A 26,581-nucleotide genomic window follows, 5' to 3' on the forward strand; every position below is an offset into this window, starting at 1 on the left:
CCTTTGCATTACAGCATAATGGGTGCAGTTGAGCAAAATGTAAAATAATAAAATGTATTTTATGTGCCTAGGGTTTGTTGGGTTTTATCAGTAAGTGTGGTAATAATAGGAGAATAATGTGTATGGTATGATAAGATGCTGGTGTGTTTAGTGTAACTATACAATGGAAGCAACACAAAACTGGGAAGGGATTCATGAAGAATTAGATGGTGTTTTCTGAGCCAATGCCATGTACTGATGATACTCATACTCGGTATTAAACAAACAGCAAGATGAACGCAACATAGGTTGAAATATGAGGCACTGCACTGGACTTATGATGATCTAACAGCAATTTCTGCTTAGTGACAGTCTCACCTTCTGAGATGTTGACAACATAGGGACACTTTGGGATCTGGGCACCAGCAAAGGTAATGAAGATCTTGTGTGGTCCTTCTATGTTGGGTCTGTATGTGCAGCGATAGATGCTGTCACCTTTGTCTTCTAGGATGACTTCTACTGTGTCTTGACGATTCTGAGGATCAACTATGACCACCCCAACATCACCTGAACCAGCGCCTATGAAAAACAAGGAGATGTGTGTAGTTCATACATCCTTACAGTTGCATAACCAAAGGACAGGTCTTAGCATATGCACATCCTACCAAATGTTGTATCTGTTGCCGGTACTGTACATATTTAATTTGGAAGTAAAACAGAGGTTTTGTATTTCTGCTTCAACAACAGATGAGTTAAGTTATGTCTACCTGCAGTGTAAATATCAAAGTAAGTTGGCTTGTTGGCAACATTCCCCACAGGTTCCAGACCGGGACCCCTTGCTGTCACTTTGTTTGCATCTCCAAGTGCCATGGCAACGTTGACATTAAATGGACTTTTATTGATGTTCTGACCAGCAAATAGCACTGTGACCTGTGAGAAAGAATGAAAAGTTGTCCATATGAAGCTGTAGGAATGTATTCATAACAGCATACATATTTTACAAGCACAAATACATAAGTCTGATACCTATATAACTGATTTATCATTCACTGATTTGAGCCATCAGCATCAATGAATATAAAGATAATCAATATATAATTTTCAGATTTTGTGTCTTTAATGTCTAATAGAATAGAGCAGAGTAAATTAGTGGTGCTACAATAGCAACCAGTCAAATAGTTACTCTTTAGTCTGTTCTATAATGAAGAAAAATGATCTGTAATTTTGCAGGCTGTTAATGTATATACAGTATAAGTAGCATCTTCACTCTACTTTGCACGTAATAATAATAATCTGACTTACTGTCTGAACACTAAATATGCCGATTTCTATTACCTTGTGTAGTCCAGCCACCTTTGGCACATAGCTGACTGAGTAGGTTCTGTTCTTGTCGTTGTTTGGGACAACTTTGGCCTGGAAAATAAATTTTTGTAGGTAAGTTTGCGTAAACACACAATTATGGAGTACTCCTAACATAACTGTATGGGCCAAGGGGTATTAGGCCAATAAGGCCATACAGTCAGTTGTTAATAAAGGAAGACATGCTATAATAATACTGGGGAACACTACCCACAGCATGGAAATTCAACTATCATAGTGAATATGCAAGCTAGGACTTGGAATAAGCTTACTGTAACTAAATGTTTTATTACTCTCCAAATATGTCTGCACCTCTTCCAAGAAAAGCTCAAGAACCTCTACTAGCAAGCATTCATGTGATTTTCACAAATTACACTAGAATTAACTAATGCTCTAGTTCATTTGCACAGATTTTTCATGGTTAGTGAAGGTGACTTAGAGACTATACCATTAGTCACACAATTGTCCTATTGGATGCAGCCAATAAGAGATTCTCCTTGGAATATTCCCCTTGATGGTAAAAGTAAATCCTCAGCTTAATGCTTACCTCTTCAGTGTGGCCCTCAGGGTCTTCTACAAATACCAGCACTTCCCCCAGGCCAGCCTCGATAGTTTCCACTGTGAAATATGCGGGTTTCAGAACCATGTTTCCTTGTGGCTCAATTCCTGAAATGAAATCAGACAATACAGAAATAAGTGCTAAACAAGTACAATTGCGTTACAGTATCACTAAACTCAAGACATACATGTGTATGACGTACACAAACAATAAATCATCAGTAGCTATAGGTAAGAGGTACAATTTGAATAAATAGTTAAAAAATAAGCAAACGTCTGTGTGCTTCTTATTTCACCATAAATACCATGTGCCAGAAGATCTGTGACTGAGTAATCTGTCAAACGTTATTTCCAAAAATGACTAGTCAATCCGTTTCTGCTTTCTAAAGTAAAGGCCCTCACCTCAGTTTTTCCAGTGACTGCTCAGATGATCATGCTACTCTCTTCACAGCTATACAGAGAAGTACGTTGTCATATTTGCTTTAAAGAGAATCTGTATTGTTAAAATCGCACAAAAGTAAACATACCAGTGCGTTAGGGGACATCTCCTATTACCCTCTGTCACAATTTCACCGCTCCCCGCCGCATTAAAAGTAGTCAAAAACTGTTTTAAAAAGTTTGTTTATAAACAAACAAAATGGCCACCAAAACAGGAAGTAGGTTGATGTACAGCATGTCCACACATAGAAAATACATCCATACACAAGCAGGCTGTATACAGCCTTACTTCTGAATCTCAAGAGATCACTTGTGTGTGTTTACCTTCTGTCCCCAGCTTCTCTCATGCACTGAACATTACAGGCTTCCTGCAGACAGCTCTGCCTATGTCGTTAATTCCTTAGTATGTGACAGACCAGCTCCTTTCACAGCCTCCAGAGGAGGATTTTTATCCAGCTCTCTTCTATCACTGATAAGATAGCAGAGAAGCTGATGGCTTATGTAAATAAAACACACACTGGAGTGTGCATAGAGGAACAGTTCAACACTGAAGAACTTGGCAGCCTTCCAGACACAGGCCGACAAGTCTGACAGGGGAAAGATACATTGATTTATTACAGAGATGGTTATAGTAGAAAGAGCTGCAGCAAGCCAGATCACATTAGAATAGGTTTAGGAACTTGTAGGATGGTAGAAAAAACGTTGTAATTTTTGTTACAGAGTCACTTTAATGTGAAGCAATACACTGACAGACACAGTGGCCCCCATTCAATTCACTTTTTTCTCCTAAGTTTTCTCCTAGGGAATATGTTCACACCTAATCAATAAAATGCCTTTTAAGCCATGAGAAAGCAAGAAAAATACTCACAGTAATTTTGGCAGTATCGTTTTACCTACTTTTTGGTACATTTTTAATTGAGTGCTGAAAAGTTATTGCAAGCAGGAGATGAAAAAATATCTCCTAGGAGAAAAGTAAGGAAAATGGTCCCCATTAATCCCTACCATAGTCTGTCCATTTTGATATACATTCATTTGAAAATGGGGAAGGTTTGAAAATGTCATTCTAGTTTGAAATTAAATACTGTGTACTCCATTGAGCAGTACAAAAGCTTGCAGTGTAGCAAAATCGGTCCGCCCAAATTTGATTGTAATCACACTTCTTTTTGTGATGTGATTCGACTTCATAAAAATGATTGTTTAATCAGTCAAGGAATGAGTATTGTGTGTCTAGCTAAACCCCCTTCTGGCTAATATGTGTAGTCATCTTTTAAACAAAATATAGCACACCGATAAAATTGCCATCTCATTGCCACCATCCATTGTCAGCCAGCCCAATACTAAAATGTGTGCTATTTTTCTGTTCATACTGCTCTGCGGATCAAACGTTGTAGAGGAAGAACACATGGTAGGTCTGGCTATGCTGTATATTCTCATTGTTCCTTCTCGAGATATGTGCAGGGCTGCTGGGACTCACTAAATCCTCACTGAAGTTTGTATTTTGGTTCTGGCTGACTCCTAATTGTCCACATTTGGGAGTTTTGGCAGCATGCAGTTTGACTGCTTCAGATCAACATATTGTAACAATCCTGATGCTGCCAAGTAGAGATGGAGCAGAGCGGATTGAGAGCATGAGCTCACCCAGACATTGTGTTACACTGACAGAGCCAGCGGGAAGGGAACTGCGGGGGCTACCTGGTCTCCCACTTTAACCCTTAACTACTAGCACAAAACAGCTGATTAAAGTTGAGTTAGGCTTGTAAAAAAAACTATAAAAGAAACGCAGCCCTACGTACAAAGTTCAGTGCATATGGGTTGTTATAGCTTTATGGCTTTTTGCCTTTTCTTTTATGACTATACTCCTTAGTGATTTTTGTATCCCTTTCAATACTCAACTTAATTTAAACCTTAATAATTGTAAAAATAATGATCACAAGGGCTTGTTTTCACCCGACAGGTTTGCATATGTTTCCATGAATGCATGTGTTTTACAAACTGAAAGCAAGCGATTTTGCACAAGGAACCCATTTTATCGATACCACTGACCAAAATCCATTCATTGTGATGACAAGCATCAATGTCAGCTCTGAGAAGGCAGCTAGGGGACACGTGATCATGTGCCGGCTCAAACATAACGAGAGCTTGTGAACCAAATCACAGCACAGCAGACTTGTACATGGATATCCGAACTGAGAAGTGCCAAAACAAAGTCAGAATTTACTAGAAGTCTGGCCAAACATTTTCTAGCTTGACTAGAAAGGGAAAAGGTTAGAACTTCTGCTGTGTTTATATTTCTACCTTGGTGATGACCTCTTATGAAATGAGGAAGTGAGTGAAATCTCTGGAAAAAAGGAAATAAAACCTTATCAACTACTATTCCCACTTTATTTAAAAAAAAAAATTCTATATGCCTGCTGAGAAGAATTTAATTTTATTTCCTGGCTTCTTATGACCAAACCATCTAGCCATTTTATGACCAAACAGGAATCAAAGGAAACCCCTCCTGATGATACAGACAGCAATAAAACAGAGCCTATTACCATTTCTTAGCCCCCCCCCCCCCACACACACACACACAGGAAAAAAAAGGTTTTGGACAGAGTTCCACTCTAAAGTACTGACTAACTTTATGAAACTAGTGGCAAGAGTGCTATTCCCCATACCTGGCCCATAGGCATTGGCCTTCTTTGGGTGGAGTTGCTTGGAGCGTAGAGGAGCACCTGGCTTCAGCTTGGCCTTGGGGAACTGGGACAGGTAGGTCATGACTGAATGCTCATCTACATTGGGGTCCACAATTTCTTCAGGGGCTATAACCTATAAAAGCAGAATATCACAGAAGTCGGTATTTAAAAGGTTACTTATGACTGTGCTAAAATATAACAATTATGCATTCACAAGTTTGTTGTACAAAAATATAAAAATTATGTATTCACACAGTATGAGGTACAAATAAATATTTATGTATACACATAAGGCTGAAAGTGTAACACCAGTAATTAAGCAGGAGCTTTGAGCTCAGCAGAGAAATCCTTGATATGCATCAGGAAATTATCACATAGATACACGTGTGGAAGATATTAGTATTTCCAGTATTGAGACTGCTTTTACTGTACAATTAGTTCTTGAACTGTAACCAAACCATTCTTAGTTGATGACTTGCTGCAGGCAAAAAAGTTTAGAGTTCAGAAGCAGCTGCATGAATAACTTTGTCTGGGGTTTATTCTGGTATTGTGCACATGGGTGGATGTCAGTGAGCTCATACACAGACTATTCATTGAGTGTCCAGTTTTAAATTAGGTCTGTGTTAAAATCATGTGGAGTAAAGCAAACCTGTAAAACATTATATAGGTTTCCATCTTATGGCTGCCAGTGTTGCCAACTCATCCCTTTAATTACTGACACATATGAATTATACAGGTTTCATGGCTAGGTAGATGCAGTTAAGGCACTGATTATGTGTAAGTAGCCCCAGAACCTGTATAACTTAGATGTGTCAGTAATTTAAGGGATGAGTTGTCAACACTGATGGCTGCTTCATGCCTGATTCCAGTGTGATTTTTCTGAGCTCCGAAACTGATTATTCTCTTATGTTCATGGAGAAAAGCTCATACCTGAGTCATAAATTGCTCTCACCTCTCCTCACCAAGCTGCTTTCATTGGCCAGCTGTCACCCTCTCTATGTCATGTGATGTTGGAGGCACGGTTGGTAGCTACTGGTCTACAAATAACTTAGAACAGCTTTTCCTTATGAGAGGTAAAACCGTAGCCCAGGGTCTCATTTTTAGAAAGCATCTGCGCAAGTTGCCTATAGCAATCAGTTATTTTTTGCTGTTGCATATGCAAACCTTCACTGTAATATGACAGCTGGAATCAGAACAAATGTTTCAAGGGAACTGACAGCCATTCTGACGGTGAGGAAGGCAAATTCAGGACACAGTCTTTCTGTGTTCATGTACTCCCACGAGAGACTAAACACATGGATTAAAAAACCTTCAGACCACAAAAGAAGTTTATTGAAACCACACAAAATATGCATACAGTTATAATATGCCTTAACAAATACTGGGGTACTCTGCCTAATTATGTTAGGGGATTTAGGGGGCACTGTGCTGATTTATGTTTGAGGATTTAAGGGGTACTCTGGTTACTTATGTTTAGCAGACACTCTGCCTACTTATATGAATTACTGCCTGAGGCTGGACGCCCCAGTTGCGCAGCAAAATCATTCTCAAAGTGTTGATAATGATTTTGCAACTTTAAAACGAGTGATTTTGGAGTGACTTCGAGGAAAGCGATTTGGGACCATCACTTTCCTCTATTAGATTGCTCCAAAAATCACACTGGAATATCACAGGACCCACAATTGCGATTTCGGCAAATCCCAATCGCTCTGTGGCCTCCACTCCATTCACTTTTAGCCTAGCGCTTTTGAAATTGCCGGCGATTTCAAAGCGTAGCTTAAAGCGCTGCAGTGGACTATAGCCCTGAGTATGTTTGAGAGGACAGGCTGCCTAATTGCATCTTTTATTGAGCAGTAAACACTGCCTAATTGTGCACACACTGCAGAATTATGTGTTTTGGGGTAGCATGCTGCCTAATTGTTATATGGGGGATCTGCCTTCTTAATTATAATCTAAGAAGTGGAAAAAGATCTATTTTGCTATGTCTCTGCTGTTTGTATGGTAAGGAGGGCCTTATTTTTATTAAAGGATAGTGGGCTTTATCCAAAGCTTTGCTGAGTCTCTTGTTTACAACGATGTTAGGTCTATGCACATTTGACTCTGCCCATGACCTGTTTCACACTCACACCCATTTTTTGCCACAGTACTCATGCCTTGTAGTGCTAGGTCTAGTGCAATTCTGTTTTATATTCCTTATGGCCATGGATCCTTCCCAAGTGTTCATTCCTGAACAAATATATCAATATTGTGCTGGAGGCTTTTATAAAACATAATGGTGGGGGACTTCTATTTTCTTGGAGATGTGAAAAATCTTATCTTCATAATTACCTGTGCTTGCTTTGCATGGTGTGATCATTTGCAGCCAAATTAAAAATCATATATTCCTGCCTTTGTTCTCATCATACATTCACGCTAATCATTATTAGATTTAGTCAGCGAGCCACAATCTCAGTGGACCTGCCACATTCTCTCACCTGTGGTACACCTAGCCAGTCATCAGCCTGCTGCATAGCTTCTCTTGCATTCTCCACAGGTTGGTTGGGATCCCAAGCCTCCCAGTCTGGACACAGGCCTAGTGTGAAAAACCAACATCACGAGTGTTATTAATTATGCTCATTTAACATTGAAATACTGTAGTGCTCTAAGTTACAGCCAGAATGGCATGTGCTCTCTCTATACAGAACAGGGATGAGCAGAAAGTACACCAGTGCAAATTTACGCATTGTAGTTCGCATCTACGCATAGTACTTCGAAGGTGAAGTTTCAAAACTACGCTTACGAATGCACACGTAGCGAAGTACTGCTATGTGTAGCTTACGCCCACTATGCGTAGTTAAGATGTGTATTGCGTAGTGAACTACGAATGCGTTACTCGCGTCTAATTTTCCGTGTGCGATTGTAAGCTTTCAAATTTACGAATTGGAAAGGGGAATGTACACATAGAAGAGTTCCCAGTTTAAGCATTTACAGAGCAATTAATGCGTAAAAGTTTCTGCATACGGGCATAAGCATCCGCACACTACGCTTCGCACTACGCGTAATTGCGTATTTTAACGCATAGTCTACAAAATGCATACGAAGCAAATATTTGATTGCGAAGCCGTACTTTGGCGAAGCGTAATTGCGTAAAACTACGCGTAGTTCCAGCGTAGCAAAGTTGGCTGACTACGACCATCCCTGATACAGAATATTAATATGTTTTCATGCATATCACTTGCTTATTGTGATAACTGAACTTAAGTAAGGGGTACATGGAAAATTGGAAATGTTAGGTTTAAGCAGCCAAAAATACTATTTAAAAACTTGATCATGTATCTCAAAGCAGCTCAACTTAAATAGTAAATTGTATCTGTTGAATGAACTACTTCCTCAAGCTTTGATTGTATAGTCATGTTGATCAGGCTGTAAATGGGTGTGACAGAACTTCCTGGGAAGAATGCAGCCTACACCAACTTAAAGGGGTTATCAGCGAAATAATGAAAAATGAGCTTTACCTGGGGCTTTCTCCAGCCCCTTGCAGCCGACTGTCCCACGTAGACCGCTCCGCTCCCCGCCGCTGTCCCAGTCTCCGCAGTCGGTATTCAGGCTGACCACGGGGTCAGCCTTATTGCGGCTGCGCAAAGCGCCGCTGTCAATCAAGCCCACATGGGCCGCCGCGAACTGCGCAGGTGCAGAACTACTGCGCCTGCGCAATTTGCCGCGGCCCACGTGGGCTTGAATGACAGCGGCGCTTTGCGCAGCCGCAGTAAGGCTGCCCCGCGGTCAGCCTGAATACCGACTACGGAGACTGGGACAGCGGCGGGGAGTGGAGCGGTCGGCGTAGGATAGTCGGCTGCAAGGGGCTGGAGAAAGCCACAGGTGAGTAAAGCTCATTTTTCATTATTTTGCTGATAACTCCTTTAAGTCTGTGGTGCAGGAAGCTGATGGTGCAGGAACTCCTGCTGGGTACTTTAAAAGTGATTTAAGATTAGAGAAAAACAAATTCCATCCCTGAGGGCCTACACAGGATATAAAAACTCTGGTGCTAGGAGCTGGGATTTGATATCAGATTAGCAATTATAGTTTCTTAGCTGTGCCACAACAAAGCTGTAGATGAGAAAAAACTAACTGATACTTGCAGAAACATGAAACAATAAAATTCCCCAGCTCAGCCTGGTCACCTTCATATGTTTCTGTTGGCCTATTTATGTTTTAGATATGCCTTTATTAAAGAGACTCTGAAGCCACTTAAACGGCTTTTTACCTTTTATTTATGTTAGGCATGTTTGCCCCTGTTAAAACGCTGCTATCCCGCGGCAGAACGAGGATTTTTTTACCCCCCAAATCCCCTGTGCAAAATCCACGACTTTCTTGGTCATGGATTTTGCTGCCCAGGGAGGCAGAGCTTTCGGCTGTAGCTCTGCCTTCATGCTTGTCAATCAGCGCGTATCTCCGCCTCTCCCCCGCCCCTCTCAGTGAAGGAAAACTGAGAGGGGCAAGGAGAGGCGGCGATCCGCGCTGATAGACGCGTGTAGAGGCAGATCTACAGCCAAAAGCTCTGCCTCTCAAGGAAGCGCTCCCCGCAATGTGCCACAGGGGATTCGGGGGGTAAAAAACCCTCGTTCTGCCGCGGGATTACAACATTTTAACAGGGGTAAACATGCCTAACATAAATAAAAGGTAAAAAGCCATTTTCAAATTGGCTTCAGACTCTCTTTAAGCGGACCACTGTTTACTAAGGGCCCTTTTTTGTGTACGCGCTACGACACACGGCATAACAGTGGGAAGTTGCGTTTTGACACGTATCAGCAGCGCTAGTTCTAATTCACTGGACAGGATATCGCTTGCGTCCTGCAATTAAATGTTCCCGGAGGCGCTACAATGTAACACACTGGAACACTTTAATAGTCAATAGACTTTCATGTTACTTTGCTTGTCGCATCCTATGTGCAGTCCGTCAGAACGGACAGCACAGCACCTAGTGGGAAAGGAGCCTAATTCCAAGTAGTTGAGCTAGTGGGCTGGAACAACACGGTTCTGCAATAATTTGTCCACAATTCCTGTCAGCAGTATTCCTGTCAGCTCCAGAAAAAAAGTACACTGACATTTTAGTATGTCTGTTGTAAAATCTCCTAGACTACAATATGAAATGTATATCTAAGAAAATCAATTATAATATTCTTAAAGTCCTGTTCTAATTCTAGCTAGTGAATAATACTCGTCACCTCACATATCAGGGAAAGGAAAGAATAAAGTGAGATGCATATATGTGGCTGCTGGCTTTTATTTGTCTCTGCCTGATGGGATTGTGCAGGATGAGGGTATACAGTGCTCTGTGTCTTGCCTTATATGAGATTACACACATCTTGCCCCCACCCTCTCTTTCTCTGGCAAGCAGACAGACAGCTATACTGGATAGTGTTACAACTGCATTTCTCACTTGTCCTGGAAAGGGAACAGCAGAAGCATACAGTTACGCTGAAAACTGGACATAGGATTCCTTTTACAATAACCTGACTAGTCCCTTTAAACTGGTAATATACTATGAATACCCTGACAAGATAATAATAGGAGTAGTGTAATGGCCCATACTCACGGGCTACAAATGTCGTCGCAACACGCGGCGCACGCGTGTTGCAGCGACAGGTCGCCCGTAAGTATGCGGCGTTGCACGGGCGCGCACCCCGAACCGTCGCTGATGTCGCTGGGCGATTGGCGCGGTCAATCGCCTGGCGACAGTCGCCGCCGCAACTCCGCCGCAACTGTCGCTAGTCCGCGTGAGTACGCGGACTAGTGACAGCAACCTCCATTGAAGTATACGGAGGTTCCGGCGGGGGGAGGAGGAACGTCGGCGACAGCTTCCGTCGCGCCGCTGGTCCCTCTTCCGCGTGTGTGCGCGGAGGGACCTGGCGAGGAGCTGTCGCCGGCCTGTCGCCCACACGCTCACGTGTGCTGGCGACAGGCCCTAGAAGTTGCCCGTGAGTATGGGCCATTAGTTATAGGCATGTAGTACTGATAAACTGATGGCAGCCACAAAGGGATTCTTCACTTCAGAGAAGAATGAAATGAAAGAAAATAATTCCACTTTTTTTTTTTTTGCAAAAAATTAATGTGAAAAAGAGAATCTATACTGGGGCCTTTAAGGTCTCCACAGTGGTCCTTGATGTTGTATAGGTGTAAAGTAGACCCGTGTATTATTATTTAGCCTAAAGCTATGTACACGTGCTATACAAAACTTGCTGGAAACATCCATAGAAACAACAGATTTTGCAATGTCGCAAAAAATGTAACCGAATGACAACGAGCGACCAATATCGAGCATTTTGTCCAGTACATCCAATGCATCAACTCAGAGGGCTGTTGGGCAGATATCATGCAGTTGGCCATGTGTGTACAATGTTGTTTAAACAACATTGTTTTACAGAATGCATGCATGCTGTGCGTTACGCTGCTTCCGCTTGCAGTATTTAACTACTTCCCATTCTATAATGAGTATCATGTCAGAAATTTGTTTGTGCCGACTTTTATATAGCATGTGTTTGGACCTTTACAGGGCAAATCCTTCTGGAAATCAACATAACCATGTCCTTTCTGAGGTCACCTCCAATGTCCCAGAAGTCTTGTTATCCAATTTAGTATTTATAGAGACAAGAGACTGTAAATTCCCAGTGCTTTTAACTCAGAACTACTGACTGCCCTGATTCACTTTAAAGAGACTCCGAAGCCTCACAAAATCTCCCTTTTTACTTACAAATCCTCTTGTGCAATATGGTACTAGCTGAGACGCCGCTATCCCTTGGCTAAACAAGTTCTCTTTGTCCCCCAAATCCCTGGAGCAAAATCCGGGGATCGCTACCTATAAGAGGCAGGGCTTTCGGCTGTAACCCTGCCTCTAGGCGCTTCAATCTGCTCCGATCGCCGCCTCTCCCTGCCCCTCTCAATCTTCCTTCACTGAGAGGGGCGGAGATCTGCATGCAGATTGACGCGCTTGAGGCAGGGTTACAGCCGAAAGCTCTGCCTCCCGGGCAGCAAAATCCATGTCGTGGATTTTTGCCCCGGGGATTTGGGGTACAAAGAGGACTCGTTTAGCCGTGGGATTAGCGGTGTTTCGGAGGATTTGTAAGTAAAAAGGGAGATTTTGTGAGACTTCAGAGTCTCTTTAAAGGGATGCTTAAGCCAGAAATAAAAAAATCAGTTTTACTTTCATCGGGCTTCTACAAGCCCCCTTAGTACATATCTGAATGTGCCTTTGCAGTCATTCACGGAGCCTCCGGTCCCCCGCCACTAGCTGGTTTCATTTTCGCTGACAGGCTCGGCCACACATATTTTTCTTCATGCTCCTGTGCAGGACGCTATTGAGGACGGGAACATGAAGGATACGCGTGGCCAGGCCTGCTCAGGCGCAGAAAGCCCACCGACTCCCTATCAGGAGGGAGACTGGAGGATACGAGAGTGACTGCGAGGGCACGGGACAGCTGCAGGGGGCTGATAGAAGCCCCAGGCAAGTAAAACTGATTTTTTATTCATGGCTTAAGTGTCCCTTTAATGAAGTTCACAGTTCAAGCATGAGTAGGCAACTGCTATAGTACAATCACAAATTGCCCTTTCAGAAACCCTCATGATCATTTGATATGATTTTGCCATCTGCTAGCAGAATTTTCTTTTTAGCCTGCCCAGATTTTCAGAATCATTTGTGGCAACCTATGAGAGCCTCAGTACATGAGGTTCAGTAAGCTGCATTGTTAGGGAACAGTACAATAATAATAATAATGATGCTGGGGTGTGCTGACAGGGGGTAAGATTTGGGATGGCAGCTTAGTACATATCTGAATGTGCTATATACATTAGGCAGATGCTGTGAGACAAAGCAGGAGCCGTCTTAGGGCTGCCCAGGTTTTTTTTTTTTTTTTTCTTTTGACAATGCATGGGGTGTGGGAGATGTCCCATGGAAATCTGAAGATACTTCTGTCTATGACCTAATACTTGGCTGCTGCTCACATCATTCGTGGTTTGGAATATGCTTTTCACATTATATTCTTAACCCCTGAGATGAAAATCGAATGTTTACCTAGAAAATATTTCTATCAATGGTCAATAAGATGCAAATAATTTTAAGTTGATACAGGATTATGCAAATTTTGTATGAAGTAAGAAGTGTCAAAGGACTGTTATAGTTTTACTAATATGATGACAATTTGACAAACATCATCATTTTAGTATTTGTATAGTCCTCTTGTGTTGGGGAGGTGAGTTGTAACGGCATCTGCATTATGACTATGATAAAATAAACTTATTTCACACAGTAAATAAGTAGAAAGTGTCTCCTATTTATCTATGAAAGTAAGTTTGGTCATTAGTTCATAATTGTAAATAGTGATGAGCGAAGAGAAGGAATTCTGTGTCACACATATTTTTGTAATGCTTTGTAAAATTTGTTAATGATTTAATTGCAAAAATAAACTTCAAAAGAATATTTATGACTCCTTTCGTGCTCCATGAAGTCCTTCTATAAGTCCCAGTGCTTTTAAAACCTGGGCCCATATGCAATTCATTTTTTCTCCTGAGATTTCTCCTAGGAGATCATTTTTCAACTACCGGTACTCTTTCAAATAAGCACTTTGCAATTGAAAAAGTATCAAACGTAGGTGAAAAAGTATTATCAATATTATTTTAAGTATTTTCTTGCCTGCTGGTTGTTCAAAGGGCATTTTATTCACAAGTTGTAAAAATATCACCAAAGAGAAAACTCAGTAGAAAAATGTTATTGCATATGGGCCCTGGTTTTTTGCTTAAAAAAGTAGTTTTTGGCAGATGTTATACACTGTTTTTGGAAGCTAACAGACCCATCACGGATGTATTTTATTGCCCCAGGGCATATACACTCAAAGGTGGTGTGTGACCATTCCAGATGACATCCAGGACCATATGCAATAGAATTTTTCTCCTGAGTTTTCTCCTTGGTGATATTTTTACATTTTTCAATACAATGCATTTTAAGCCATCAGAAAGCAAGAAAATACTCAAAATAATGTTGTCAGTACTTCTTCACCTACGTTTTGGTACTTTTTCAATTGCAAAGTGCTGAAAAGTTATTTAAAAAAAAAATTAAGAATTCTCTCCTTGGAGAAAAAGTACATTGAATATGGGCTATTTATACTAAGCCCGTGCTTACTGGCCAATGATTCTGACCAAACAGAATAGGGAACCTCTGTTTGGGTAATTTTAAAATAATTAGCTCATTACTAGGGGTGCCCTCGTCAGATTTAGTCCAGTACAGTATCACCCTATGTGGCCCAAAGTGTTAAATAAAGTTAGTCACTTTGATCCCCTCCGACACCACGCTGCAACACGTAATTCTGGATTTTTTTATTTGCACACGTGCAATTGGGGTGGGCTACAGTGCGCAAGCTCCTTGCTCTAGTGCAAGAAGATAGAGACAAATCTGGCTCTTCCCTCTTCAACATACATCAATCAGTCACATCCTCCACACACAGCAGAAATAAAGTAAGTGCTGGGGGTAGTGGGTGATTGCTAAATTCGATTGGAAAGGGTTAATGTTACAATATTTTGCTGCACCTCTCCAGCTGGTATATATTCCCTAATGGATTGTATAATTCTGACATACCAGGAGCACAGTTGTCCACCAGAGCACCCAAAGCTTTGCCGTCTTGCCAGTCCCGGTGAAAGTTGGTAATGGGTAGTTGTGGGATTTTGTTTTGAATCCATCCCAGAAGCCTTTGCTTTGGTGTTTGTTTCTTGGCATCTTCTTCATCTTCATCCTCCCACATAGGCATAGAAATGGAGTAGTGCAGAATGAGAGTCCAAATCAAGCCCAGGATCAGCTTAAGGTTCCCATCCACAATTGCCTTTGAATCTGTAAGCAAAAAAAGCATTACATCTGTCAGCCAAATATTTTCCAGCCACTGAATGAAAATATTCTTAATAATGTCATCACTTATTAAACTTTGCACAAGTTCCAAAACTCAAACTCATTTTCTTTTAGGTGTTAAAAAAATTAAGTGTTTATAAAGATCCATCATTAACATTATATATTCATCATTGTGTTAAGTGTGGGATTTTTCTTGCTGCACTTTCAGTACACAAGCTTGCTATTTGCACATATCCATCAGTAAGGTGTCCTATAAACTTGATTCATGTCAGCACATCACTGTGGTGGCGAGTTGCTATTGTAGTTCCACCCAAACAAGATATCAAGCAACACCTGACAGAGTTTTTACCCTTCCTGTTAAACTATACCTCAACATGTTATGGCTAGAGAAGACAGCTTCACCACCACATATGTATAGTTCTGTCATAAGAAATATGCAATCGTCAAGCTCTGTCTATGTGGTAGTCCCAGTTTTTAGATTTGGTAAGTTTAGAAATGAGTGTCCACTCCTTAGTACAGAAGTATATAAGGCACTGACAACAACAACAGAGCCATTGGCCCCAGTGCAATTTTTTACTGGCCCTCCCAGCACTGTATGTACAATATCCTAATTGCATGATACAGGACAACAAAACTGGTTTCCACGGATTGCCAGTAAAAGAGGTGCCCGAAAATGTGCAGTTTTTGGAGTGGGCAGATTGGCGTGAGGGGGCGGTTACAGTTAGCTGTTGGGAGGTACTTAAAGTTAGCCATGGGGGGTGGTTAAGGTTAACTGTGCGTGTGTGTGTTGGGGGGGGGGTTACGGTTAAAGGGATGGTTCCGTTTCAGAATAGGGTTATGTTAAAGTTTATTAAAATATTGGTATTTCTTACTGATATTTTACTATCATCATTTGCATTCTGAGTAGAATTTTGGTACATTTACCTATATTCTACTATTGGCTTTTATGGGTGCCCTTTTTTGTAGTGGGAAGTTGTAATAGGGGTTTTTAATAGGCAGTAAATCAACAAAGATGAAGGGAGATCTTTCGTAGCCGCTGTAGTGGAATGGAAAATCTGTAAGGCCTCGCTTATAGTTATCAGAACGTTCCCCCAGTGGTTATGGTGCCCTATGGTTTATAGTCACACTTCTGGGTACAAACTATTGTTCTTGCCAATGGGAGGGTGGAATAGCAGTTTCCTCATGACCTAGTTAGTGTGTAATTCTGTCAGCCTAATCTGGGAGCCACCAGGCAGAAACCAGGAACATTTACAGACACCAGATAAGAACTCTCAAGTGAGTATAAAAAAGCCATGGCCTTTGTGCGTCTTTCCAGAGATGTACTACAGTCACTTACAACAGTAAAACAAGCTGATGTGTAGATTTGTTTCTTAGCCGTATCTGCATTATAGAAATTAGGTAAACTGTAGACTGCTTCTGACAGTTCTAATTACCTTGGAATTACTCTGGAAAAAACAAAACAGGTTTCACCTTCTTTTCATGTAGTTGGCTATTTAGTAGTAAACATTCAACTTTAAGAGGTGCAGCCAAATCTCTAAATGATGATAATGCTTTTTGGCTCCCAAAATGATGTCATTCAGGAGAGTCTGAAGCTAAGCTATTCTAATCCACTTTAATAATACTAATAGTTTGTATGATCTTCCCACGTTGTGCTGTATAAATGCAGTCTGCATTGTGTGACCAGTAAATTGCAATGTCTTTTCATTGTGTATCTGTACATTGCAGCTGAGTTGCACGTCACCAGTACATCTGTATACAATTCTAGACTATGACATTTCCCATTTCACAGGCTACCTTTAAAGGCGGTCAGGTTCTATGTGGAAACCCCCTCCCTCGGGTTGCATTGCTCAGTGACAGTAATGTATCACGTTGGATTTGTCCGTATGATGAGACATTGATGATGGGACTCTCTCCTGGAAGCTGATCCTTCAACGAACTACTATGAATGCAAAGAGCATGGAATACTGTACTCAAACTCTTTTTTTTTTTCTTATATGCTGTTCAGTACTAGAGACTTTGAAGCCATTTGTTTTTTTCCGAGCTGTGACTATAGACAAAAAAACTCCTTCAGAAAGGCTGCTTATTTCATCAACTGAATTCAGCTTACATCAAGTAATTCTGTATTTCAGTGGCGTATCTGGGTAATATAGCGCCTATGGCAAACACTGAAATTGCACCAACCAGTCACACACCTCCAAATAAAATAATCAAGTAGCCAGATGCCTCATGATAAACAAATTAAATAGCCAGGTGCGATAAAATAATGAAATAGTCAAGTGTGCCCTATATACATAAAAGTAGCCATGTTCCCCAGATAACAGAATTAACATGATCTGAACTCTGAGTGACGGTGAGCCATGGAGGCAAGTGTGGCTGCTCAGCACAGGAGCAGGCATGGCGACACAGCACAGGGGCAGGCATAGGCCGCAGCACAGGGGCAGGCATAGAGCCCATGGTGTTGTGGCGCCCAGGGCATGAGCCATGCCTGCACCCCTCTAGATTTCCACCACTGCGCTATACTGGTTTTATTGTTTTGGGAGCTAATTGAAGAGTCTTTGGAGCTAATTAAAGAGTCTCTGAAGAGTCTAAATCCACGTTTTTAACTTCTATTTATGTTAAGCGCTATAGCTTTTGCTAAAACGCCACACCCCGCAGCAAAATGAGGGGTTTATACCCTCCAAATCCCCTGTGCAAAAAAACATGACTTTCTTGGTCGTGGATTTTGCTGCCCATGGAGGCAGAGCTTTGAGCTGCAGCTCTACCTCCATGCGCGTCAATCTGTCTGTGGATCTCCCCGCCCTTCTCAGTGACGTAAGATTGAGAGGGGCGGGGAGAGGCGTCGATCAGCGGGGAATGACGCACTAAGAGGCAGAGCTACAGCCCTAAGCTCTGCCTCAAGCAGAAGCGCTCCCCGCACTTAGCCCAGGGTATTTGGGGGTATAAACCCCTAGTTTTGCCGCGGGGATGCAGTGTTTTAGCATGAGCTATAGTGTTTAACATAAATAGAAGTTAAAAATGTAGATTTAGACTCGCTTCAGAGTCTCTTTAATAGCCAAGAAAACTGCCATAAAATAAGAACTTTTCTTACTATCAACCAAGTTCCTGCTGTATGTAGAAGCTGAGGCTTGACAATTATGACAGTGTTTCCACCTTTGGTAGTTTCAGCATGTCAGCAGGTAATGTTTGGAAGTAGGAGTCTACCTTGTGGCCTCTGACACCTCCAGGTACAGCTGGACGTAGTGCTAAACCTTTCTGTGGAGTGACTGAATTCTGCTAGGACACAGGACTAGTGGGAAACAGATGAAACCTGCACTAGATGGAGTATGTATGCTGCTATTGCGGGCCTCTTTCCAAACATGCTGTTTGTCTGGTTCTTATTAGGATCTTACATGCAGCGAACTTGGAGAGAAGTCAGAACTTCTGATCTGTATACTTGTTCTGGGTCAGTAACTCACAGGCTCTGACTTACTATGGATGGAGAGCATTGGAGAACTGTGAAGAGCCCAAGGATTCCAGCAAAGCTGGAGTGGTATTTTTTTTTTATAATTGACTGTTATTAGGCAATAATTAATATTGCAACACTTGTTAAGACCTGTGCGCGATTCGAACGTTTCAGAAAATCTAATATATTTCAATGTCATCACATTTTATTTGCGTTCCTATACGAATTTGCATTCCAGATATTTTTAAGGGGTTTTTTTAGTGTGTGATGCAAGTCAATAAGAACTCAGAAAATGTAAATAAAATGTGTATTTTGCACGTAAATTCGCATGTGCAAAAGTTTGTACAGAAAACGAATACGAAAACCACAAATGTAGAATTGTGCAAGTGGGAAATGGCATGTTTTTCCTCAAGGACAAGTGTGAACAGCCCTTTAATAAATCAGGGCCAGAAAGTGTTAAAGCAAACCTGTAAGGTTTTCTGCAGCTTAATTTAGATACTGGACAACAGGGGAGAAATGGCAGTGCATCCTAAGACCAGGCCGCATCTGTATGACTACCAACAGAGGAGTGCAGAGCCCCCTAAAAAACATGTAAACCATTTTATAGCCAGCTGCTCCCAGGTTCACACTATGCTCGTTTCTTAATTAGTTAGAGGTTAGGGTCCCTTCCAAAAAGATGGCCTCATTGTGGTGGAAGGGTCCAGTATGGAATTATTTGCATGCAAACAGTTTTGGAAGCTAACATCATCCATTAATGTAAATTTGGTGCATCTGGTTTGAATGCAAGATGCATACCATGCCTATAATAAGGCTCTGCACACCTATGCTGCTAGTCATTCAGATGCAGCTGGCTTTGGGAAGTGCTGCCACCTCTCACTTCTGTCTAATTTAGATACTTACCTCAGAGCAGGAAGTCTCTGGATGCTGAATAGGCTTCCCCCGTCCCTCTGAGCCAGGCTGATCCAACAATGGCAACCCCAAAGTACCGCTGCACTGCACCTGTGTAGTAGCATGGCCCTACTCGGACTCTGACGGAAAAAGCAGAGCCCGATCGGGTCCGTGCTACAGCGCAGGCACAGACGGTTCAGCATTTTCCGCCAGAGCCCAACCTAGTGTGCAAGTGTGAACCACCAGCAACTGGCTTTTCAGGGGGTCCCAGCACTGGAACAGGCTATTGGAGGAGGACGAGGAAAGCCTTTGCAGGAGGGGCACTTTTTTCCCCTACAGATACACTTTAAAGACGTAGCATGAGCATGACAGCCGGGAACTAGTGTATTTTTGGGAGATCAGCAATAGCAGCCTATGTATTTCTCTCAGCACAGGGTCCAGGGATGTCATGCAAATCATCGGCTGCATGGATCCATCTGGAAACTGTCAAAATAGATGTAAGGATGCTCACCACAAACCCCACTATATGGGGATGACGTATGGCTCAGGCATGGATTTCATGAAGTCAGAGGAGGACGTATCACTGCAGATATTTATATTATGAAATAAAATGAAATTCAATACTTCACAGGCAGGCTAAGCTTTATTAGCTCTTTTCACAGAAATAATTAAGCATGCTTTTCTCTCGCATATAAAACTTCTTCCCCATTTCTATCCTTGGCATGAGATAACTAAACTCTTCCAGTCCAAGGCACACAACAAAAAAATAACAGAACTATAAGCCAGGAGCCCAGCAAGGCAATCAGCGTCATATGTGCTGAATATATATATACCTACCAATATATCTGCCCAGCAGAATTACAGAGACAAATAACACAGCCATAAACTCACTAAGCCTTACAGCATGTAAAATATGACTAGATCCTCATACAAATCCTTTCCTTACTTCACATCAGTCCCGGCTATATATCACTGCAGCTTAATGGTGGGGGAGAAATGGCGGACTATTTAAGGAAACATTCGGCAGTTCTGTGAATAGCGGCTGCTCACACAGGAATGGAAGTCTGGCAGCTTCATCAGCTGATAAAAGTATCTTGGCACTGACTAGAAACAGGAACCTGAGCACTCACGTTCCCTGACAGGAGGACAACTACAGATAACTGCTCCTATGAACAGGCAAACACATGACCTGGCTGCTACACTGACTAGGCCACTAAAACACTGGGCCTGGTCACTTAGGTTTCTATTTGGTGGAGAACATAAGTGAATCAGCAAACCTGACCTGGATCTTTTATACATTGCCTGCTATTAGGTGGCAAAAGGCTGCAGATCTTGCCTGGGACATATTGGACAATAGTTAGGGCTATTAAAGGCTAGTAAGAAGAGTGACGGCAGTTACATGCATTCACCATTGTCAGTACAACACTTCCTGAATTAATAAAATAAACAAAGTGAATCAATGCACATGGCTGCTACTATGAAAACAGTAAATGCACTGGTCTTACAGCAACTCTTGCTATGGTATGATATGACCCCAGTGAGGTTGGCAATCTCTTGAGCATCCACCATCATTCACTTGGTATATAATGTGACCAAATGGCAGCGTTCATGTCGACTATTATGTGAGCTGTTGGCATGTGGTGTGGTTACTGTACAGGGCATAAATGCTGCATGTGGCATGCAGATGCCGCCTGCTCCAGGGCCAGATTTACCATAAGGCACTGTAGGCACGTGCCTACAGGCGTCTGATAATAGAAAGACGGCTCAATCCCCTACTTCTTCCCTATGCAGATTCCTGATGAGAGCATAAATGAGAGGTTACTCACCCTATTCTTGGCATTCCACTGATAAGATCTTCCTTCAGTCGGGGGCACCTCTAGCTACTTAGTATTAAGGGTATTTCTAGCTACCTAATACTTGGGGGAACTTATGGCTACTTAATACTGAGGGTACTTCTGGCTACCTAATACTAAGGGGCACCTGTACCTATGACGGATAAGGGAAGTAAGGGAGAAGTGACAGCTGGGACAGCCAGCACACTTGCGGTGAAGTTCGGCAGGCAGGTCGGTAGGTTCATGGAGGGCAAAGTCACTCTAAGGTGTCAGGACATCTGTGCCTAGAGGCTCCTGTGATGTAAATCCGGGCCTGGCCTGCTCCAATGTAAATACATGTTTACAGGACTGTTGAAGTCCTGTTGTACTGCCAGTACTAAACATCTGATTAAGGGCTGTTTTATTCTACATGAGAATTTGCTGCATTCTCCAATTGCATGAACAATTAAAAAAGCAAGGACATCAGCAAGATAATTCAAATCACAGGAACCTTTTTATACTAGTATTTGTGATTGGGTTGAGATTTTGCCAGATTACAAAACTCCTGCATACTGTATTTTTTCTGAGCTTTCTCCTTATGTTCCTAGCATCCAGAGAAAAGGTAGGCAAAAATTGTAAGAAAATTGCATTGCAAATTATTGTAGTGTAATTTAGGGGTTAGTTCATACTGAGATCAATTAACGCAATCGCCTACTGAATGCGCAGTATGAATTTTCATCAACTTTTCGGTGATTGCAATTGTGGCTGATATACAAATCACAAACATTGCAGTGAGAATGGTCACACAGGGATACACTGAACACTTGCTTTGTTGATCATCAGCAAGCAAAAGGCTGAAATACTGCAGAAAAGCACCCCAATGTGAACCAGGGCCCAAATTGCTTGCTATCAATAAAGCATTGCCTTTTGCCCCCTAGAGATCTGACACCAAGAACATGTGATGGGCTCTGCAAGCAATTGCTTAGTAACTTTACAGCAAATATATACGGTATTTACATGACTACTTTAAGAGCTATTATAATACAGTACTCATAGGCAGGAATGTGGACTTATAACAGAAATATGTTGCATTTCAAATATTTCCCCAATCAATAACGCATATCCACTACTAGCTTGGTACCCTGAAATAGTGCGAGTAATCCTGTCCCATATAGCAATAGATTATAACTGAATTAGGGATCAAGGGGTAAATAGGAGTTTATTTGGAATATTTATATTCTGTGTATTAATCCTTAGAGCAACAATTATACACTGACTAAATGCAGATTTAATGAGCAGCCTTATCAAAGAAATATGGCTTCTCCTTTCTCTATTGAATATATGAATGCCATTGAGCTTTACATTGCAAGCTAACTGTTGTCACACTGACACATCACAACTAACGTAATGTTGTTTCACTAATGTGCAGTACAGCCAAATATCCTAAAATTCAATCTGCAATTAGATGACGAATTAGTAGCCGCTGCACACAAAACATCTTCACACAGAAGACAGCAGCCTCCGCTAGACACTTGTGTACAAAACATAAAACTGCCACAAACACTACATGAGTCATGCATCCTCTGCATTCCAAGAGCTCCTCAATATTTCCATAAACTAAATAACAAAAGCAAAGAGAATGTCCAGGAATATACGGGTTGGGATTGGGATGTAGACCACTCCCCCCCAAGTCATTTGGAAGGAGGGTGGGAAGAGTGCAGAGACCACTGCACAAATGACAGAAGGGATAGAAGAATATTCACACATTCCAATGCTGCCCCCATATTCCTCTATGGCTCTGCTCCTCCACACCCTGCATTCTCCTTATCTTACTTGCACGGAAAACGGAACCTGTCCTGGCTCGGCTACAATGATCTCATCATTTTGAGCAAGTTTATGTTTAGTTTACTTAATGTATATTTTCTATCTCCTTTTTTTTCTCCAATATCAAAGAACCAGAGTCTTTAGAATTTGTAAATGTCCTTAAAAATTATTGCAATAATTAGCGAATCATCCTACCAAATTCTTTCTATTCAAAATACATTAAATGGCTTTCTGTAAATTGGGATATCAATCTATCGAGTTATCTATCTGGCTAAAATACGATGCTCTGCCAGTCGGGGTCACCTCCGCTTACAATCTAGCGTGTGTTGAGCGGCCCCTGGCCTCTCTCTGTGCCTCAGTGATCAATCCGCTTGCTGCTCTATTAGGCCGAGGGCATTGTTCTCTACACTCACCCCGTCTGCTCTGCGCCGCTTTGTCTTGCACTTCTCCGCCAGGCCTCTTCCCTCCTCCATAGCAAAATAACGTCTCTCTAGCCTTGAGGCTAGCGACACGTCTGCACAGCCTAAGCCTTGCATTGTTGCTTGAGGATTCGAATCCTGATTCCGACAGTCCTTGTACAAGTGTAACCTATACCTATATATGTGATATAAATTAGATATTCTGAATGCACATTTGACTAAACTTGAGTACACAGGCATGAAGAATTTCGATTGGAGGGATTGGTATTCAGTCCCCAGAGCGACAGTTCAAGGTGGAGTTGTAAGGCTGTAGCCCTCTGAAGTGAACTGTTGCAATGGAGAGAGGGGGAGAGACAACTGTGTGGAGCATGATACAGCGTCTTTAAGTGGGAGGAGTAAGAAGTAAAAACAGTGCCCTTGGCCAAGTCTTGATTGTTGAGCATGTTACCCGTAAATAAATACCCTTCTGTTTTAAGTCAATACAGTGTTTAACAGTCCTGTAGCTTGTGATGTTCACCATATTATGCACAGTTAAGTCACATTATCATTTTGTGTGCACTACCAATCCACCAAATGGTAGTAATAATGGTATGACTCAGAAGACTGATGCTCAGAATGCCAGTAGCCACCACTATAATCTAAGTGGTTGGAAAAGCCTCCAGGAACTGGTAGCATGAACAAGCAGCACTCACACAGCACAAGAGGCCACAGAATGTCAGGACTAGTGTAGAGACAGCTGCCATGTTCAGGAATGCTGTTGTGACTTCAGATTATTCAGGCTTTGGTGTTCTCAGCTGTTTCCTGTTGGAGAATCAGGACCAACTGCTGAAGTGGCTGGACCAAGTGGGTGACACCTGTCACTGAACCAGCCAGCCTACCCCAAACCAGCAATGTCTTCACCATCTGACTCTTACTGAACAAACCATATGAAGGAAAGAGTATGCAGGGAATGTGTCACATACAACAGTACTGTTAGCAATCACACAACATACAGTATGTGAAAATCTGGGCTGCCCAGGGTATGCATCTCATTAATAAACACATGACAGAAGGGTGGAATAAAATATTCATCTGAAGTAATTCATTTATCTGGAGTAGCCTTTCCAAGTTGATCATAAGCCCGTCCTCCAGCAGACTTGACCCTGACCTATTGCTCCTCTACTTTACTAGATATAAAGGGAGTGGACTTTTGATGCCAAGTGGTGTTACTTCATATTCATACATGCAGTAGTCCTTAAAGTCACTCACAAGATGGAAGAACACCAAGGAACATCATGACTAATATGGCTTACTGAGCAGCCATAGGGACTACACCCATACAACATACTGTACGAGACTGCAGCCAGGACCTCATTGCTGCAACAACACTATTTTTCTTGTGTTTCATTTTGATTCTGAATATGTTTTTTATGCATAGGTAATATTTATCTTAAAAACCTGCTTTAAATAAACCTAGTAAAGAGATGACACACAATGCTGCTGCTCAGTGAGGTGAAACTGTACATACCGCCGATACATTTGTCCTGAGAAACTCTCCTTTGGAATTCTTTGTCATATTAAAGACGTAAGACTATCTTACAAATTGTGTAGTTAAATCTAGGACATTGTTAACAAAAGCTTGAATGCTGCCTGAATGTCGACATTGCGACGTCGATGTGCTCCAGCGGTAAACAACATTTTTTACCAATCGGATGTTTGAATATCGATTACAATTAATATTATGATCGATTATATGATTATATGATCACTATTGAGGGCGAAAATGAATCCATAGTGTTGGCTTTTAATTGGTCGTAAGGCAACTGATCATAATGTTGATTGTAAAATCGATCATAAGTTAGATCGTAATATAAATTGAAAACAAAAAAATCAAGAGATAATTGAAGAGATTATGGCCAGGTTTAGTTGGTATCATTCTTGTCCTCCTTGTGTGAAGAATATACTGCATAATAGAAATTCCTGGGACAGTAATGAGACATTGGTGTGCCTCTTCACATGAAACGCCAGCACATGTGGTAAGACAACACATGAGAGAGCCCATCTTGCTGTTAATTATCTACAAGGCTTTCTTTCAGAAGATGCACAGGTGATGTTCTCTTTTTACTATGAAAAACTGGGCATAACCGTTAAACCTGCTACTGTCCAGCAAAGACAGCTGTCGCCTCACCCTGTGCTGAGCAGCTGACTTATCTATATATATTATATTTACTCTCTGTGAGGCGTCACAGGAACACAGACAGGAGGAATAAGTATGTGCAAAAAAATCCACAGACCACGACTATGACTACATGTGTGTCTGAGCATTGCCTGCATTTGTGCGCAACAACTTAGGGCTGGTTCACGCGGGCATCTGAACCAGTAGCCTGTAGCTGCCCATTCAAAAAAGCATTTGTCTACCTTCGGTGGGGCTTCCCGTCGTGCAATCCATGTGTTGCATTTTTGACCCCTGCTGAGGAACACAGAAGCAACGCAATTGCTGAGCCTGGATGCTGCAAGGTTATGTCCAGGAAAAAAACAAAATTTCAGGAAAAATCAGGATGAAAATGCGGCATTTGTGCAAATGATAGTGAGTTGTTGTTTTAAGCACGAGATACACTTCCTATATCTATACATTGCTCCCTCTGAGTGATGCTTAGCCTAGGCTATTTAGCTATGTGGAAATTTTTCATCAAAGTGGGGTTACCCTTTAATCAGCTGGACCTACTTACAAAGCCATAGGGGTTAACAAACCATAATACTATATGAATTACAGCTTAATAAATACAAATATCCAGCTTCTCCGTCATCTTATTAAAAATCCTTGATCTTTTTTTATAACTCATAAGCCACTGTCCAGGAACATGTATTCAATGCTCTATTACCCAGAATACTTTTGCTTTCTGAAGTTGGCTTTCTGGAATGATCGCTGCTATTCGCTGTGTCACTGGCTGTAACTTTTCCTGTCCCCAGCAGCAGCCTCATGAAGGGGACAGGAGAGTAGAGTGACAGCTGTGTCCCAGGATGCCAGGCGGAAGGGGAGATCCGTGCCAAAAGTATCCACTAAGCCTTCTACCACTATGCAGGGGCAACATTACACCTTCTTTCTGATACATTTCAGGTCCCTTTCCAACTGTCAGTGTTTCAATCTGAAAGTTGGATTGCATGCAATTTATCTGCACAAGGATGCCATCATTATCACTGTAATTGCAGTGCAACTCAATTTGTAGTGCATGCTGTTTTTTTCCCCTGCACTTGCATTTGGGTTGAAGGACACCTGAGGTGAGAGTTACATGGAGGCTTTCATATTTATTTCCTTTTAAGCAATACTAGTTTCCTGG

At 41.8% G+C, this 26,581-nt stretch overlaps 1 protein-coding gene across 4 annotated transcripts in view; it reads right to left on the bottom strand.

The window, feature by feature from the left end:
- Positions 1-26,581, bottom strand: part of FLNC (filamin C) — a 107,641-nt gene that overhangs the window by 28,154 nt on the left and 52,906 nt on the right. For all 4 annotated transcript variants that reach the window (XM_068275937.1, XM_068275936.1, XM_068275938.1 and 1 more), the window contains exons 2-8: positions 14,617-14,865; positions 7,487-7,584; positions 4,995-5,145; positions 1,886-2,004; positions 1,315-1,392; positions 747-909; positions 358-558 (exon numbers count right to left, since the gene is read on the bottom strand). In XM_068275937.1, the coding sequence (XP_068132038.1) occupies positions 358-558; positions 747-909; positions 1,315-1,392; positions 1,886-2,004; positions 4,995-5,145; positions 7,487-7,584; positions 14,617-14,785 (979 nt within the window). In that variant the 5' untranslated portion in view covers positions 14,786-14,865. The remainder of the gene's footprint in view (positions 1-357; positions 559-746; positions 910-1,314; positions 1,393-1,885; positions 2,005-4,994; positions 5,146-7,486; positions 7,585-14,616; positions 14,866-26,581) is intronic.

Source organism: Hyperolius riggenbachi, chromosome 3 (genome assembly GCF_040937935.1).
Source record: "Hyperolius riggenbachi isolate aHypRig1 chromosome 3, aHypRig1.pri, whole genome shotgun sequence".
In the NCBI taxonomy this organism is placed as follows: domain Eukaryota; kingdom Metazoa; phylum Chordata; class Amphibia; order Anura; family Hyperoliidae; genus Hyperolius; species Hyperolius riggenbachi.